The sequence below is a fragment of the Macrotis lagotis genome, chromosome X, assembly GCF_037893015.1.
Source record: "Macrotis lagotis isolate mMagLag1 chromosome X, bilby.v1.9.chrom.fasta, whole genome shotgun sequence".
In the NCBI taxonomy this organism is placed as follows: Eukaryota; Metazoa; Chordata; class Mammalia; order Peramelemorphia; family Peramelidae; genus Macrotis; species Macrotis lagotis.
The window spans coordinates 682209614-682227398 of record NC_133666.1 but is presented as its reverse complement, the minus strand read 5'-3'; the positions used below and the strand labels follow the sequence as shown (position 1 = coordinate 682227398).

At 43.2% G+C, this 17785-nt stretch overlaps 1 protein-coding gene across 4 annotated transcripts; it reads right to left on the bottom strand.

Annotated features, from left to right (window-relative positions):
- Window positions 1-3164: 3164 nt before the first annotated feature.
- Window positions 3165-16308, bottom strand: LOC141501733 (NAD-dependent protein lipoamidase sirtuin-4, mitochondrial-like). Of its 4 annotated transcripts, none has more exons than XM_074206002.1 (4): window positions 16257-16308; window positions 8094-11235; window positions 7708-7922; window positions 3165-4726 (listed from the first exon to the last, which is right to left on the bottom strand). In XM_074206002.1, the coding sequence occupies exons 1-2, from the start codon at window positions 16283-16285 to the stop codon at window positions 10752-10754; spliced, it is 513 nt and encodes a 170-aa protein (XP_074062103.1). In that variant the 5' UTR covers window positions 16286-16308; the 3' UTR covers window positions 3165-4726; window positions 7708-7922; window positions 8094-10751. The 4 variants fall into 4 exon arrangements, with proteins under 4 accessions (XP_074062103.1, XP_074062104.1, XP_074062105.1 ...); XM_074206003.1 differs by having other exon boundaries at window positions 8112-11235; XM_074206004.1 differs by having other exon boundaries at window positions 8250-11235.
- Window positions 16309-17785: the final 1477 nt, after the last annotated feature.

Sequence of the window (17785 nt, the reverse complement as noted above, 5' to 3'; positions counted from 1 at the left end):
CCTCTGACCCACAGACCCATAGCAATTGTGCTCAAAAGGTTTTGCTGCCACCCAGTCTTTTGTAGGTTCTGACATCTCAAAGAGGTAGAATTGGGGGGATGGTGTTAACATTGACCTTACCCACATGGCTGTAGAGAGCACCAGCCTTAGCAACTGAGAGCATCCTTTAATTTTGGTTTCCACCTGGGAAAAGTGACATCTGAAGAGTGAGCTGGATGAATGAATGAATGAATGAGAAAACATGTTAGAAAGAATATTTGAGGAGCAGCTAGGTGGTGCAGTGGATATCACACCAGCCCTGGAGTCAGGAGACCTGAGTTCAAATTCAGCCTCAAACACTTAATTACCTAGCTGTATGACTTTTGGCAAGTCACTTAACCCCACTGCCTTGCAAAAAAAAAGAAGAATATTTGATAACTCATGATACTTTATAACCATGATGTCCAAGGGTCTCACATCTTTTCAATTTTTCAAAATCTGAAATAAGTTAGCTCATCCCACTCTCTGGCCTCATCCCCACCCAATTAGTTATCAAATTCTGTCTTTCTTGGTTCTAATAACATTTCTCAGTCTTTACCTTATTTCTGGCCCTGATCCCCTCTAAACTACACCAATGTCAAAGCTAACAGTCTCCGAGCCTCCAATCTGGTTCTCGATTAGTATCCATCCTTTTGACAGGTATAAAAATCTTCCTTAATTTCAGTTCTCCTGCTTCTGCCTCTCTATTCTCCAAAACCTTCACCTTGACATTCAAAACCAATTCCAAAATGGCTCCCATTCACCTTTTTGGGTTCATTCCACACTTACCTTTATGAACTCTTTGTTTCCATCAAACTGGACTTTAGTCAAGACAAATTTAAGTGATTTTTTGAATATTGTCCCCAAGAAACACTAAGCCCTTAAAAGGAACATTCAATGATGCAAACACAAGGTCCATGTCCAAAAAATGATTGCGTTGGAATACTATTGTGTTTCCCAGGTTTTTCTGAATCTTCTTTTATTTTCAACAGCACAATAGTATTCCATCACAATCATGCCATTTCCCAAAAGAGGGATCCCCTGTTTCTGATTTGTTGCCAAAAGAGCTGCTGAAGTTTAGGGTTCCAGTATTGAATGAATTTTCGAGAAAGACTCAAGACTCAGAAATATAAGGGACAAATAATATTTTTATGCAGTTACAGGCTGATTCTTTTGTTTTTGGCTAGGCAATGGGGTTAAGTGGCTTGCCCATGGCCACACAGCTAGGTCATTATTAAGTGTCTGAGGTCGCATTTGAACTCAGGTCCTCCCGACTCCAGGGCCGGGGCTCTATCCACTGCACCACCTAGCCATCCCCCCCCAATATGCTTTGATCAGCTCAAGGTTGACACAGAAAGGTGCACTTTCCCAGGGTGAAGGCAAATTTTCCCCAGGGCTGGTGCAAGATGGTTGTTGTCATGTAACATGATGCTCCTCGGGAAGCCCAAGGTCAGCCTAGAAAAGCCGCAGTTTCACCCTGCCTCTCCCTCCTATTTCAGAGGGATCGGAGCTTCTATGAACACACATCTAGATTACTGGTTCCTCTGGGGTCCTAGACGGATATTGCTGAGTCAAGGCAGGCCCGTCTCCTAGGAGGGCAGGCCTGGATGAAGCCAGGTGATAAAGAAAGGCCAGGCAAGGCTTCCCTCAGCCCTCCGGGAGCCCCGGGAGCCCCAGAAGCTTCCTGCCGGGGGGCTCCCTCCTGCCCCCCCCGGGGGGGCTACTGAATGACAAACGGGACAAGATGCAAGCACGTCCCAAGGGAACAGCCCGGCGGCGCTCGGGGCTCCGGCCCGGGGGGGACTCGGGGCTCCGGCCCGGGACCCTTGAAGTGATTGGTGAATGTTAATTAGAGGGGGCGGGGCACCTTGGGACCGGCGTCCAATGAGAGGAGAACCTGCTGGGGGGGAGGAGGGAGGAGAGCCACGTGGCGATATTTACCTTCCCGAACCACGTGATCCAATCTCGTGCGGGGCTCTCCAAAGGCGATTGGGTCGCTCTTCCTCACGTGGTCCGCTACGCCTCTCCCTATTGGCCCGTCTTTTCAGCCTCTTCGGACCGCTGGGGTTCTCCGCTTTTACTCCGCCGGTAGGGAGGCCACGTGACCCGAGCTCCCCAGGGGCAGCCCGAGGAGGGGGAAGCGTGAGCTGTGCGCAGGCGCAGGGAGCAGATGCGCGCGCCCGAGACGGGGGAGGGGTGATGGGGGGGCTGGGTGCTGTGGCAGCTCCCGCTAAAGGGTACTGCCCCTCACGTGACCCCGGCGGCCCTCAGCTGCCCCCCGGGATCACGGCGGAATCTCCCACTAAGCGCCCACCACGTGTCCTTTTCCTTTCTTATTTCTACCAGCGGCCGCTAGGGGGCGCCTAGAGCACCAGGCAGTCTCCCGAGTTCAAATCCAGCCTCACACTGTGTGACCCTGGACAAGTCACTGCACCCTCTGCCTCGGTTTCCTCCTCTGTCAAATGCAAAGGAAAGGTAAGCCACTCTCCGCCAAGAAAACCCCGAAGGGCCCATGGAGAGGCAGTCACGACTGAACAGCAAACCTTAAACCACTTTATAAATATTGGTTATTACTGTTAGGCCTCCATTAAAGGGCGAACTCCTGCCCAGGATTAGGGCTTTCCTCGCATCCCCAGGACCTAATGATTATTGACCTCCCAGGGCACCAGACAGGGAATGACAAGACTAAAATGAACCCCACCTCGAGAGGTTATGTCCCCTCCTTTTTAAAGAAATTTAATTTTATTATTTTTTCATAGTTGCCATTTATTTTTCCTTCTCCCTATTTCCTATTGAACCACCATTACCACCACCAACAAAAACTGGACCTCATAACAAGAATGACCAGGCTAGCAAAACTCATTCTCACACTGACCTTGTCCAAAACTTAGGTCTTGGTTCTATATTTGGAGTCACTGGGCAAGTGGGCAGCAAATTTCCCAGTTGGTCCTCTAGAATCATGGTTTACCATGGCTCAGATAAGAATTTGCAAGTGAAAAGAAATTGGATTTTTTTTTCAAAATTTATTTCAAAAATATTTCTATTTTTCAATTTCAAAAACTTTCAAAAAAATTCTTATTTCAAAAAAATATGTATTTTTTAAAAATTTGTTTTTAGGATGAAGTATCCAATATAGTCAAGTCAATATTCCAAGGTAGTCAGAAGCCACGTTTTGTGACTCAAAGGGCCAGGCCTTAAGGTTTTGAGCCTACCTTGTCTCCCTGACAACTCTGCTTTCTGCAATCCTACCTGAGACCCACCTTTTTTTTAATCAACTGGAGATGGATCCCTGTTGGCCAGTTAAATTGCTGGCACATTCTTCCAAATATCAGAAAGTCAAGCTGCATTTTAAAAAAAATAATATTCTGCAGATAAAGAAGTGGATCCTCTCTATATCAAGAACAGTGGTAGGGGGCCAGCTCCGTGGCTCAATGGATAGAGCACCAGCCCTGGAGTCAGAAGGACCTCAGTTCAAATTCAGCCTCAGACACTTAATAATTACCTGTGTCCTTGGGCAAGTCACTTAACCACCACTGTCTTAAATAAATAAATAAAATTTAGAAAAAAGAACAGTGGTAGGACCTAGGAATCCTAGGTTCCAGGTATTTTGCTCTTGTGGACTCATTGTCCAATCATTCCTAGTTCGGCATTCCCTTCCCTTCCCCAGCTTCAGCCTGGCTACACTGCAGCTTGCCAACAGCCACACTTTGCATGGGCTGCCAGGACATTTACTCATTCGATGCCTGTAGAATATATTCACTTGTTTGGGTAAAACATTCAGTGTGCTTCTGAAAAACTGGTGATCTCAGGAAAGGCACATGGTTTCCCAGGTATGCATCCAAGAGGCTCAGATTGCCTGCCCTCATTTCAGACAGGAGACTTCCATTTAGACTGAGGCCTGGATTCTTTCCTTTGCTGATTAGATTGTTTAGAAAGTCTGAGCTGTCCCCACTGATTCTCTGGATCTGAGAAGGCTCACTGCTTTCTGGGCAGAAACAAGGAACATGAGTGCCCAAGTGGAATTTCACTGTTTCTATTCCTGCAGTTGGGGGTTGAAGCCAGGTGGTTGGCCCTGGTCTCTGACCAAAGAGAAATCTCTGGTGATTTCCACCACAAACTCTCCTTTTGTTAAGGACTGAAACAGAATATGACCCCCTATATGCTTTGCATCTGGTGTGCTGGAGAAAAGGAGTCTTCCATTCCTTGTTTAATGAAAATTCATCTGCTCTCATTTTTTAATTTTTAAAATTACTTTCTTAAAGATTTTAAAAAATTTTATTGATTGATTAAAATGGCACAATTAAAACATAACTTTAACTATATGAGGTAGTAGTACTAAATTAGGGTTCATCCTACCCTTTCCTCAAGGGGCAGCATTGCCCAAATCTCCATGGAGACCATTCCAAGCTTGTACTAGGATCATAGCCAAACCAGAATGAAAAGGTCAGCTCTGAGGGGGGGGTGTCTTTTGCAACCAGGGCTGTCCACCTTAAATTCAGCTGCTGCTGGTACATGGAGACGTTCCTTGATGTCCAGTCTCCAAACAATGTGCAATTTCCAAAGCACTGGTAGCAGATACAACCGCACAATTGGATATTGGCCCCCAGGGTCTGAACCAGGAGGGATCAGCATGGTCATGAGTTGCCCCTACTGGCCAAGAAATAGGATCTGTCATATTGAGGTGGTTGGAAGGTATTCCAGAGGTATTCTGAAAAGATGAGAAAAAACCCCAGGGTGAGACAGGACTTGGAAAGGATGTCAGGGTCACATGTTTAAAGACAGAAGGTCCTTAGAAGCCACCGGATAGTACCCTGTTATTTCTAACCTGAAATATAGATGTGCCACACTTTGGAATAAGTAGTCTTTTTATCCCCTGTGACCTGAAAGATATAATATCTTTCTAATATATATGAAAAAAAAAAACACAACCTGCTTACATATAATAAAGAGTTGAGGAGAATCTAAAATTGTTTCCCTGTCAACATAGTTATATTCAAAAGATTCTATCATTTCCTCATCCCTGAAAATTCCCAGAATGGGAAAACTCCCTCTGCTACTGTAGATTGCAGCCTATTTCAGCCTTAGTAGTTAAGTGTCTAGTTTTCACACTGTATCACAAATTGGTAATCATCAAAACAACCTGATATTGGTTAAGAAAAAGAGATGTGAACCAGTGGAATAAATTAGATGCACAAAAGAGTAGAAAATGGCCACAATAATTTAGTGTTTGATAAACATTCTGTGACAAAACTTACTGGTTAGACTGGAAAGCAGATTGCAGAAACTAAGTAAGGACCAACATCTCACACTATATAGCAAGGGAAGATCAAAATGAGTACATTATTTAGGTGTTTTGTTTTGTTTTTTAGTTTTTGCTAGGCAATGGGGTTAATTGGCTTGCCCAAGGCCACACAGCTAGGTCATTATTATGTGTCTGAGGCCACATTTGAACTCAGGTACTCCTGACTCCAGGGCTGATGCTCTATCCACTGTGCCACCTAGCCACCCCGAGTACATAATTTAGACATAAAGAGTAATACCCTAAGCAAATTAGGGAAGCATTGAAGAGTTTGCTTGTCAAACCTTTGGATCAGGGAAGAATTTATGACCAAAAAGAGAAAGAAAAAAATTGCAAAATCGATAATTTTGATTATATTAAATTTAAAGGCTTTGTACAACAAAATCAACGTGGCCAAGGTTAGAAGGAAAGCAGGAAACTGGAGGAAAAAAGTTTAAAATAACTCTTTCTGATAAAGACCTTATTTCTCAAATAGAGAGCATACTGAGTCAGAGTGTTAAGAATCCAAATCATTTTCCCAATTATAAACAGTCATAGAATAGGCAGTTTTCATAAGATGAAATCAAAGCTATTTCTAGTCATATGAAAAAATGCACTAAACCACTACTGATGAGAGAAATGCAAATTAAGACAACTTTGAGGTACCACCTCATCTGTCAGATTAGCAAATCTATTATTTCTAACCCCAGAATCTATCAGATTCTATCAGAAAAGGAAAAAGACAAATATTGGAGAGACAAATATTGGAGAGGATATGGAAAAATTGGGATCCAACCATTATGAGGAATAATTTGGAATTATGCCCAAAGGTTTACAAAATGGTGCCTATCCTTTGATCCAATTTTTTTTTTAGGTTTTTTGCAAGGCAAATGGGGTTAAGTGGCTTGCCCAAGGCCACACATCTAGGTAATTATTAAGTGTCTTGAGACTTGATTTGGACCCAAGTACTCCTGACTCTAAGGCCAATGCTTTATCCACTACGCCACCTAGTGGCCCTTTTGATCCAATTATTAATATCATTACTAGATTTGTATCCCAAAAAAGTCCAGAAAAAAAAGGAAAAGGAACTATTTGTACAAAAATATAATAGCTCTTTTTGTCATTACAAAGAATTGAAAACTGAGAGAGAATGGCTGAACAAGTTGTGATATGAGCTTGTGATAAAATACTTAGAGCAGGATAATTTCAGAAAAATCTCACAAGATTTACATGAACTGATACAAAGTGAAGTGAACAGAACTAGGAAAACAGTACCCACAGTAACAGCAACATTTATAATGAAGATCAATTGTAAAGGACTTTGCCACTCTGACCAATGATACAAGACAATTCCAAAGAACTCATGATAAAAAATGCCATCCACTTCCAAAAAAAAAAAAAACTGTTGAGTCTGAACACTGATTGAAGCAGTGTTTATTTTTCTTGGGACTTTTTTCTTGGTTTACATTTTTTTTTTTGCAATATGACTAACACAGAAATAAGCTTCACATACTTAACATGGATAAGGTATAAAAGAATGCTTAGATTTTTGAGGAGGGGGAGGGAAGATAGAGAATTTGAAACAAAATTTTTTAAAAGTTTAAAAAATTTTATATGTATTTAATGAAATAAGAATATATTGGGAAAAACAGTAACAAAATAAATGTCACAGGATCATAGATCATGGAAATACAAGAAACCTGAGAGAGGTCAATGAGTCTTAAATAATGAGAAAAGAGAAGAGAAGTCTGACATAGACCATAAATAAGGGAGACCTGAGATCAGAGAACACTTTTTACTAACCCTAAAACCAAAGTGACCAGACACCCTTAAAAGGCTTAGTCTCAGGGGGCAATTAGGTGGTATAGTGGATAAAACACCTGACTTGGAGTCAGGAGGACCTGGGTTCAAATCCAGCCTCAGACACTTAATAATTACCTAGCTGTGTGGCCTTGGGCAAACCACTTAACCCTATTTGCCTTGCAAAAACTAAAAATAAAAATAAAAAAAAAAGCTTAGGATCTTGCCTTTGGTGTTCAGTTGTATCCAATTCTTCATGACTCCCTTTGGGGTTTTTTGGCAAAGACACTAGAGTAATTTGCCTTTTCTTTTTCCAACTCATTTTGCAGAAGAGAAAACTGAAGCAAACAAGGTTAGATGACTTGTCCAAGGTCACACATCTAGGAAATATCTAAAACTGGATGTGAACTCAGGTCTTTCTGACTCCAAGCTCAATATTCTATCCACTCTAACATTTAGCTACCAGGGTCTTAGCTACAGGAATGGACGTCCTACCTCAGGCCACTACACTTCATTACCTCATTATTTCTGCATTTAACTTATGGGGTTAAAGTCCTCAATCCAGGCTCCCTTAATGTTCCCTTGCACTTAGTACCTATAAAAGGGTTTACCTTCAGCAGCTCAGGTCCAGTACTAAAGGTACTCCTTGGGGGTGAGGAGCAATGAGCCCTGGTCAGCGTGGGGCTATTAAAGGCAGCAGCTCTGCACATCGGAAATCCAGCTTCAGGCAGGCCAGATGGTCTGACCTTGTGGGTCCAATGTTCAGTATTGCAATGGGAAGTTTCTTCTCATGGGCTGCAAGAATAAACTTGTAGCCAGAGTACACCTGCATGAGAGAAGAAGATGCAGAGGGGACAGCTGATGATGATGTCCTCTAGCTAGAGGCAGGAAATAAAGTCAAAGTAGGTGAATTACCTTCTAGGTAACCCAACCAGGCTTTCCTATCCAGGGACTGACAGATCCCCCTTGGACTGACCCTAGGGGAGACACAAGGTACCTGCAAAGAAGATCCTACCACCAGAAGGGCATCGGCTTCCTTCACACGCATGTGTACAAAGTCCACCTTGTCATGGTTCACTGTGTCCCCAAAGAAAACATCTGGTTTCAGAGGTCCTCCACACTTGGTACAGGATGGGACTTGGAAACTTCATACCTGTTCATCTGTCAGGAATACATCTCCATCTGGGGCCACCCCGTGGGCTTCAGCCCCCTAAGTGGTGTTCAGGGCTTCAAATCTGTCCTGCAGCACCTCTCAAGGAGTCTGTTCTCCACAATGCAAACAGAGAACCCTAGATGGAAGACAGAAGAAGCAAGCTTGGAGATACACTTTGGAAAGTTCACTAATTCGATAGATTTGAGCCTGTGGCAAATTTGGTTCTGGAAGACATGCACCAGGTGACCCCAGAGATAGTCTGAGTCCTTCTCTGAAGAGAAGGGGCAGCTTTCAACTCTGGAGGACAGGGAAGAAGGCAGCACTGGAAGAGGAATGCCATGGTGAAGTGATGCTGGGGGAAGCCCGGGGGTGGGGGGGAGCCCAGGCCATCTCTCTCCACCAAGGCAGGTGCCCTGGAGCAGAGTCCCTTTGGTCTCACTCTAGCTACAGCTCTTCGAGGTCAGAACCACTGGAAAAAGGTCATTCACTCAGATGTCAGCTCCTCAGACCGTCTTGTGTCACTGTCTCTAGCAAAGTCTCCAGGCAGCTCTCTGGGACTGGATGTGGAACAGAAGGTCCTGGGAGTTCCCTATATGTGATCCTGTCCCCTACTCAGCTTCTGAAGGGCAGAGGTTTCCTTCTTCAAAATGTTTTCTTTCTTGGCTTCCCTGACTCTTCTCAAACCTCTTCAACCAGTGCTTCTCACTTTCCTTGGCTAGCTCACTCTTATAATAGTGCACATTTCTATAGGGCTTTGCACAGATTATCTCAAGAGATTCTCCTCACAGACTTGTGAGTAGGGGATGTTGAAGAAAAACCTATTATTAACAAAACCACAATCCACAATTAGGCACCAGACTGCCAGAAACAACTTTATTTAATATAGCAATCTATTTCTAGCTTTGGGGAGAGGAAAGAGAAAACTTAAGGGAGACAGAAAGATTGAGATATAGAGAACAGGAGAGAGCCTGCCAAATTGGTGTACTTCCCCTTGCTTTCAGAGATGACTGTCCCTGAATAAGAAAAAAGATATCTTAAAATACAGCCTGGATTCCTTAGCATACAGACACAATTGTAACACCATATCTCTATCTTCTTCCTCCAGGAATCAATGAGGTCCCACCCACAGTTCTTATAATCCAAATAAAATAGGAGGTAATTTTTTTTTTTAGGTTTTTGCAAGGCAAATGGGGTTAAGTGGCTTGCCTAAGGCCACAGAGCTAGGTAATCCTGACTCCAAGGCTGGTGCTTTATTCACTATGCCACCTAGCTGCCCCTAAATAGGAGGTAATTTAAGTGAACTCTAGTCTAGTCCCTTCAGGGGCAGAAAAAGAGATTGTGGTATGATTGATCTATATTTCTCTGCCCCACCCCTCAAATATCTGAGGAAAGAAAATGTTCTCATTTAAACCAATTGGTTCTCTTTAAGTATCATTCATAATCCCTTCACCTAAAGAAGAGGACTTTACTCTGATCCATCCCACCCACCTTCCCAAGAGTCATTTTTAGGAGTCATTTTGTTTGTTTGTTTTAGGTTTTTCCAGGCAAATGGGGTTAAGTGGCTTGCCCAAGGCCACACAGCTAGGTAATTATCCACCTAGCTGGCCCTAGGAAAGGGTTTTTTAAGAGAATTATTTCATTTTCATCATTATCCTCATCATTGTCCTCATCATCATGAGCATTAGTACAGTTTACTCCCCACAGTCTCAGTGCCCTCCTAAATCAGTTTAAACTGCACTAAGGAGGCAGCTAGGTGGCACAGTGGATAGAGCACTGGCCCTGGAGTCAGGAGGACTCCAACCTCAGATACTTCATAATTGCCCAGCTGTGTGACCTTGGGCAAGTCACTTAACCCCCACTGCCTTAAATAAATAAAATTTAAAAAAATAAACTGCACTAAGATTTCTGGGACCCTCTATATAATGCTTCAAGATTTGCAAAGTACTTTATATGCTATATTTCCTTTGATCCTTACACCAACCCAGGAAGTAACTGCTGCCATTATCTCCAGCTTACAACTTGATCAGGGTCACATAGCTAGTATCAGAGAGATTAAAAAGATTTTTTTTTTAGATTTTTCAAGGCAATGGGGTTAAGTGGCTTGCCCAAGGCCACACGGCTAGGTAACTATTAAGTGTCTGAGACTGGATTTGAACCTAGGTCCTCCTGACTCCAAGGCTGGTGCTCTATTCACTGTGCCACCTAGTTGCCCCTAAAAAGATTTTTAATAGACTTCCACAACACCCCATTTGTCAGATGAGACAACTAAGGCTGACTAGTCCATTACATAACTAATAACAAGGATTGGTTTGGGGACCAAACTGGGAATCTTTTACTTGATTGACTATGTCTTAAAAGACTATTTTTTTCCCTTTCTTTTTCTGGGGTATATGTGGGGGAGATTAACTAGATTTCTTTTGTCCCAGAGGTCCCACAAATAGGAAGGTCTCAAATAGCCTTCCATTAGTGACTCTCCAGCCCTGGATCATGCCCAGCCCAAGTTCACCTATGCATGCATCCATGGAGTTCAGTCAGTCGCAGACTTCCCGCTTTGCTATGCAGAGCATCCACATTCTGGGTCACCAACCAATAGAGTTTTCTGAGTCTCTCCCAGCTGCTCAAGGCCCAATGTGCAGCATTAGGCTGGTGAGAGGAGAACTGAGGCCAGCCAACAAAATTTCTTGCCCAGTAACGCTGGCGGATTTTAGCACTTCGAACAAAATCCACGTGTTGGATGGGGCGCCTGTCTGTCCGGGCATAGAGCCCCACCTTTTCTGATCTGTAATCTGGGATGCCTGACTCAGTGGAAATTCCAGCTCCGGTCATTACCAGGAGTCTCTTGGAGAGGGAGATGAAGTGTTGTAACTCTTTAACTTTCTCCTGGTCCAGGGGAGGACAAGGGGGTACAAAAGTGCTCACTGCTGTGTGGGAGCCCCGTGGGTGAAGAATGCGAGGGGTGAAGATGCACAGGGGGCTCATTCTCATTCTAGGGAGAGATAAAAAAAACACATTAGACACAGTTTGGGAAATACAAATAATTCAAATAAAGCCTCCCAAGGCTGACAGGTTGGGGAGGGTAAAATCCATGAGACTCTGAAATCAATTAATCAGTGAATTAATAAGTGAAGTCACAAAACAGGGACTGAGGGCAGCCAGGTGGCACAGTGGATAGAGCACTGGCCCTGGAGTCAGAAGTACCTGAGTTCAAATCTAGCCTCAGATACTTAATAATTACCTGTGTGGCCTTGGGCAAGTCACTTAACCCCATTGCCTTACAAAAAAAAAATAGGGACTAACTGTTTATTAATGGTTCATATTGCTTTGATAAACTTCTCATACTCCTGGAGGATATATGTCTCCAGATTAGGAACTTTTGATTTGAGAAACCATTGGATTTGGAATGGAAACAGAATCTGTTTCCATATTTGATCCCTTTCCCCACCCATGCCATGTCCACTTGGGGAAGGGGGGGGCTGCCCTTCCCAGTGTAACCTTCAATACTGAAGGCTATCACTGGCTTCCTTTTTACTCTGTACAAGAGGGAACCTGGCATGCATATTTTTCTGATTTCTCTTGTAATAAAACAAATTACTTGTGATAAAACTAATCCAAATGTCTTTTTTAAGAGTCATGATTGTTGGTTGACAAGTTCAAATACCAGTTCTGTTAATCTTGTTACTTGAGGAGCCCTGGAATAGTCATGGAGCTTTAGAAGTCTTCATTTTCTCTAGAAATTGAGAGGGTTGGATTAAGGTCCCTTCTAACTCTAACTCCTAAGAACAAAAATGTGTAAACATTTTTACAAGGTCCAAAGTAAGTTGAACCCAAAAGTTTAGAATGAGATTAGGAAGAGACTAGGAAAAGCCATCTGTGAGTCTTGAGCTATCTGTCCAGGGGAAAGCTTCCCAGAAGGAAACCACCCTCCCTGGAGATTCAGAGACAGTTTACCAATAGAATCAAGATGCCTACCCGAGTCAACAGAAGGGAGAATCCATGGGGGAAAACTGTTAACTCAGAAATAGACACAAATTATAAATTTTAGCTAAAATAACATATGATGGATGGATGGGTGAATGAAAAAGCCTTTAATGAAAAATGCTTACTGTGCCCCAAGTACCATGTTCATAGTCAGGAAAACATATAGAAAAAAGCACTGTGCTCAAGGAACTTACAATCTTACTGGGTGAAATAGTATGTAAAAGAAAAATTAGTAGGAGAAAGGATTAAAAAAAGCCCAGAGGAAGTAATTACTGGGGATACAAGGGGAAATCCGGGGCCAGGCTCGAGGGTCCTTTAGGTTACATGAAGAGCCAAGAGGACAGTGCAGGGGTTAGTCAGCTATCAGAGCAAATGGTAAGGCCTGGTGGTTCTCCATTTCACCAAAATGAATAGTTAGCATCTTCCATTTAGCAGTGATGATATAAAAGAAAGTACAAATATTAAACTGATTAAACAAGTTAAGAGGAAGGAAAGGACAGGGATATAGGTAAAAATAGAGAAAATGGAAAAACAAAAAGTAGCTGTAAATTTTATTTAAAAAAAAATTGGAGGGGTTGCTAGGTGGCACAGTGGATAAAGCACTGACCCTGGAGTCAGGAGTACCTGGGTTCAAACCTGGTCTCAGACACTTAATAATTACCTACCTGTGTGGCCTTGGCGAGCCACTTAACCCCATTTGTCTTGCAAAAAAAAAACCTTAAAAAAAATTGGAATTTCCCTGTATTGATCACTGTTTGTTGCTCCCCCCCCTTTTTCCCTCCACTTTTTCTTTTTTTTTTTTTAAAGAATTCTCTATTATAAGGGATGGTTCTCTGAGAAAAAGAACAGAAGAGATACAGAAAGATAATTAGTCCCATGTAAGAACAACAACAAAATAAAATTTTTTAAAAATTGAATTTTCTTATTATTTTTGATGCCTTTTTCTTTGATCCCCTTTTTATTATAAGGGATGAGTTTTTGGCAGAGGTAATTATTTTTAAAAATATCAATAAAATTATTTCAAAATTTTGTTTTGCTTTCTCAGTGTTCTCACTCTCGTGAAAGGGTACCCTAGAAAACAGATACGAATTTCAGTCATTTGGAATCTCACTATTGCAAGTCTTTTTTTTTTTTAAGGTTTTTTTTTTTTTCCAAGGCAAATGGGGTCAAGTGGCTTGCCCAAGGCCACACAGCTAGGTAATTATTAAGTGTCTGAGACCAGATTTGAACCCAGGTACTCCTGACTCCAGGGCCGGTGCTTTATCAGCGGCCCCCACAAGTCTTAATACTCAAGGACTTGTTCACCCTAGACAAACTCTTTAGAGTTTTACAAACTTAAAATGTTCTGAAAAAAATCAATCTGTAAGCATTTATGAGGTGCCAGGCCCTGTCACTGGGGGCAGTAAGAAAGGCAAATACAAAAACACAGTTTACATTCTCTCTCATCCATGTCAGCAGAACTGAGGTTGGGCACTTCTTGTAACGTGATATTCTAACCCAGAAAGTAGCAAAAAGGAGGATAGACAAGTCCTCTTATTCTAAATTTTTTTTAAGGGTTTGGCCCTTCTTGACAAGAACAACTTGCTTTTCATTACTTTATAGGTATCTATTCCTTTTAAAATGCAGGACAAATAGGGTTCCATCCCTGGAATTAGATTAAGGAAATGTTGAGTCCTTTTTTCTGGACTCTCTCTCTCAATCTTCCCCAGGCGAACATTGGAAGGGCTGGAGACAAGGAAGACAAATGTTTCCTTTACACCAAGGTCTCCAAGGTCTGTTTATTGAACCAAATACCAGTGCTTAAATACTTCCCCAGTCTCTAATCCACTCTCACAGCACTTAATAAGATAAGGCCCTAGCGCTCAAGGACACCAGGTGAAGAGAATTTACAGTGCTCCCATACACAACAGTCCCTAACATGGAAAGCTTTCCTCTATTTTATCCTGTATTTAACTTTGTATACATAGCTATTTGTGTTTCTCTTTTGCTTTTTTTTTTTTTTAGTTTTTGCTAGGCAATAGGGGTAAGTGGCTTGCCCAAGGTCACACAGCTAGGTAATTATTAAATGTCTGAGGCCAAATTTGAACTCAGGTACTCCTGACTCCAGGGCCGGTGCTCTATCCAATGTGTCACCTAGATACCCCTTACATGTTTCTCTAATTAGACTGTGTACTCCTTGAGAACAGGGACTGACTTTTGTCTTTCTTTGTGTTCCTGGCTGAATGTTTGTTGGCCAGTTGACTGATCTAATACATATATACTCACATAATATTTCAACACATAATTATATAAAATTATATTATGCAATGTGTGTTTATAAGCATATATGTATATAAAGGCAGAGTTGAATATTAAAGCTCAATACCCCACTAAGATTTTGGGGCTACCTTGTATCTATTTAGTCAAGTTTTATGTGCCTTGATCCATTTGGAATACTGGTGAAATCTATGGATACCTCAAGCATAATGTTTTAAATGTAATGACAGATACACAGGATTACCAAGGAAAGAATTCTATTAAAAATATAGATATCAAAATATATATTAAAAAAAAGCCAAGTTCCTGGAACCTAGATTAAGAGCCTCTGATTTAAACCTTTGATCTTATCAATAATCAAATCAGTCAACAGGCATTTATACTAGTGGGTAAATCTGGGCAGCTCCTTGCTAGGTGTTTGTAATAAAATAATCAATTGTGAAATTGTACCTTCAAGATGAATACATTCTATCTATTACTCCATATGGCTTGGGTGTAGCATTTTCCTTGAAAAAAAGTACAGAGAGGGGCGGCTAAGGTGGCTCAGTGGATAGAGCACCGGCCCTGGAGTCAGGAGTACCTGGGTTCAAATCCGGTCTCAGATACTTAATAATTACCTAGCTGTGTGGCCTTGGGCAAGCCACTGAACCCCATTGCCTTGCAAAAACCTTAAATAAAGAGTGCAGAGAAAAGGATCCATATATACAAAGTATTTATAGCAGCTGTTTTTGTGATGGCAAAGAATTGGAAATTGTGGGGGGGGTGCCTATCAGTTAGGGTCATGATTTATGATTTTATTTATTTTGAATTTTACAATTTTTTCCTCTAATCTTGCTTCCCTCCCCCACCCCCACAGAAGGCAGTCTGTTAGTCTTTACATTGTTTCCATGGTATAGTGATGAAAGAGAAACTGTTTCCTTAAGGAAGAAAAATAAAGTATATGGTATATGATTTTGATGAGATTCTATTGTATTATAGGAAGAGATGAGTAGAATGCTCTCAGAAAAACCTAGAAAGACCTCTATGAATTGGTGCAAATGAAATAAACAGAATCAGGAGGACATGGGGCACAGTAAGAAGAACATCATGAGATGGTTCACTGGTGAATGGCCCAGCTCTTCTCAGCAATACAATGATCCAGGACAATCACAAAGACTCATGATGAAAGATGCTGTCCATGTCCAGGGAAAGAACTGGGGTCTGAATACAGAATAAAGACTATTTTTTAAAACTTTTTTAATTTTTCCTGTTGTTTTGGTCTGTGTTTTCATTCACAACGTGGAAATAGGTTTAGCATGACTGCATGTGACTAGTGACCTGCCTTTTCATTGAGAAGGGAGAGGCGGGATGGAGGGAGAAAATTTAGAACGTAAAAAGTTGTTTAAAATTGTTTTTACATGTGATTGAGAAAAAATAAAATATGAAAGAGACGGAGAGACAGGAATAGAGACAGAGACAGAGGGACTGCGCAGAGTCCCCAGGGAGCCGGTCTGACCCTGCCCCCCGCTCTGCTCCTCCCAGCTCCGCCCACCTTGGCCCCCCAGGAATGCGGCTGCAATGTCCCCCAGGTTCCCGGAGCCCCTCCTGGGGGTCAGGAGGCCTCCTGGCGGGTAAGGGGTGTCGCCCCCGGAGCCCCAGCTGTCTGCGCGGATCTGGAGGAGCTGCAGGCCCCCCGGCTCAGGAGGAAGCCCCCCTCGCTCGTTCACCAGGTGGAAACAGGCTTAGCATGATTCCACGCGTGCACAGACCCGCCCTCCGCCCCGTCCCACTCACCTGCGGCCGCCCGGGACCAGCGGCGCCATGGACAGCTCAGGCCGGGGCTGCCTGGGCCCCGCCCCCTCCTGGGACTTGTAGTCCGCCAATCCCTGAGCCCGGACGGGAGGAGCGGGCGGAAAACTACAGCTCCCAGAAGGCAGCGGGACGCCCCGCCCCTGCCCCAGTCAGGCCCGCCCCGCCCCGCCCCTCTGCTCGGTGGGTGGAGTTCGGGTCCGGTTCGGGTCCGGTTCGGGCGGGGCTCGGGGCGCGCTCGGAGGGTTCTGGGCCCGGGAAGGGTAAAGCCTTCGCTCCATCCTCCCCGGGCTTTGGGGATCAGGGGTCAGCGTCAGGAGCCGCACTTGAACGCTCGCCTTTCGGGGACCACCGCCACTCTGCGAGGCAGGGGCCGGGTGACCGCCGCGTTTGACAGCGGGGGAAACTGAGGCAGGCCGCGGGGACGCGGTGCGCCCGGCTCACGGAGCTGGCAGGCACCAAGCCGCACTTGAACGCCGGACTCCCGAGTCCAGAGCCATCACCGCCACGGCTGACGGGCCGGCTGCTGGACCTGCCCTAAGGGGTCAGAGAATGAGAGCCACAGAGTGGGCATCACAGGGGGACCTCCGTGGCGCGCCTCCGCTCCCGCTGCGTCCTGCTGCGTCGCCTTGTCCCGCACCCTGTTGCTCTGTGCTCATTATACTGACTCGTCCCGTGGGCTGAATGATGTCGAAGCTTGGATTGAGTTGTATTCCACGTTGTTCCTAGAAGCCTAGCTTCTTCCTGAATTCTGTTCAGTCGAAATCTATTGCATATTATCTCATGATCTAATTATAGAGAATATAGTTAGCGTATGATATAAGATAATTCTAATAGAACATTATTATATGGGAACTCCTTTAAGGCAAGTCCAGCAAAATACGATATGCTACAATGTGATAATTATTATATAGGCACTCTTTTTAAGATAAGTCCAACAAAATATGATATACTATAATATAAAATAATGATAATATAATATTCTATGGGAACTCCTTTAAGACAAGTCCAGCAAGATATGACGTATATAATTATAAAATATTGTATGGGAACTCCTTTAAGACAAGCCCAGCAAAATATGATATAATTCTAATATAACTAGATGGGAACTCCTTTAAGACAAGTCCAGCATATATATGATATATATATATATATAAAACATAATTATAAAATATTATTGTATGGCAACTCCTTTAAGAGAAGTTCAGCAAAATATGATATATATATAATATAATTCTAATATATTATTATTTGGGAACTCCTTTAAGACAAGTCCATCGAAATGACTACAAGGGGACAGTGCGATGACATCATACAGAGTGATCCCCAAGTTTTAGGGCAGCTCGAAGTTCAAGTCCACCATTGCATACAACTCCTGGACCCCCAAACGGTGCCCCCAGCCTCAGTTTCCTCATCTGTAAATGGAAGGGAGAGCTCGGGAGCCGGAGCCCACTGCAGGGGCCACGGAAAGCTCCCCAGCTTCCGAAGGGCCCCTTTCCCTGGGCGCCTGATTA

What these genes read in the sequence shown, in the direction of transcription:
- LOC141501733 (XM_074206001.1), bottom strand. Translation starts at nt 16,285, where the DNA reads ATGGCGCCGCTGGTCCCGGGCGGCCGCAG. An exon ending in CTGGTCCCGGGCGGCCGCAG is followed by an intron (nt 11,236 to 16,256) that starts GTGAGTGGGACG and finishes ATCTCTCCCTAG; the next exon opens with AATGAGAATGAGCCCCCTGT.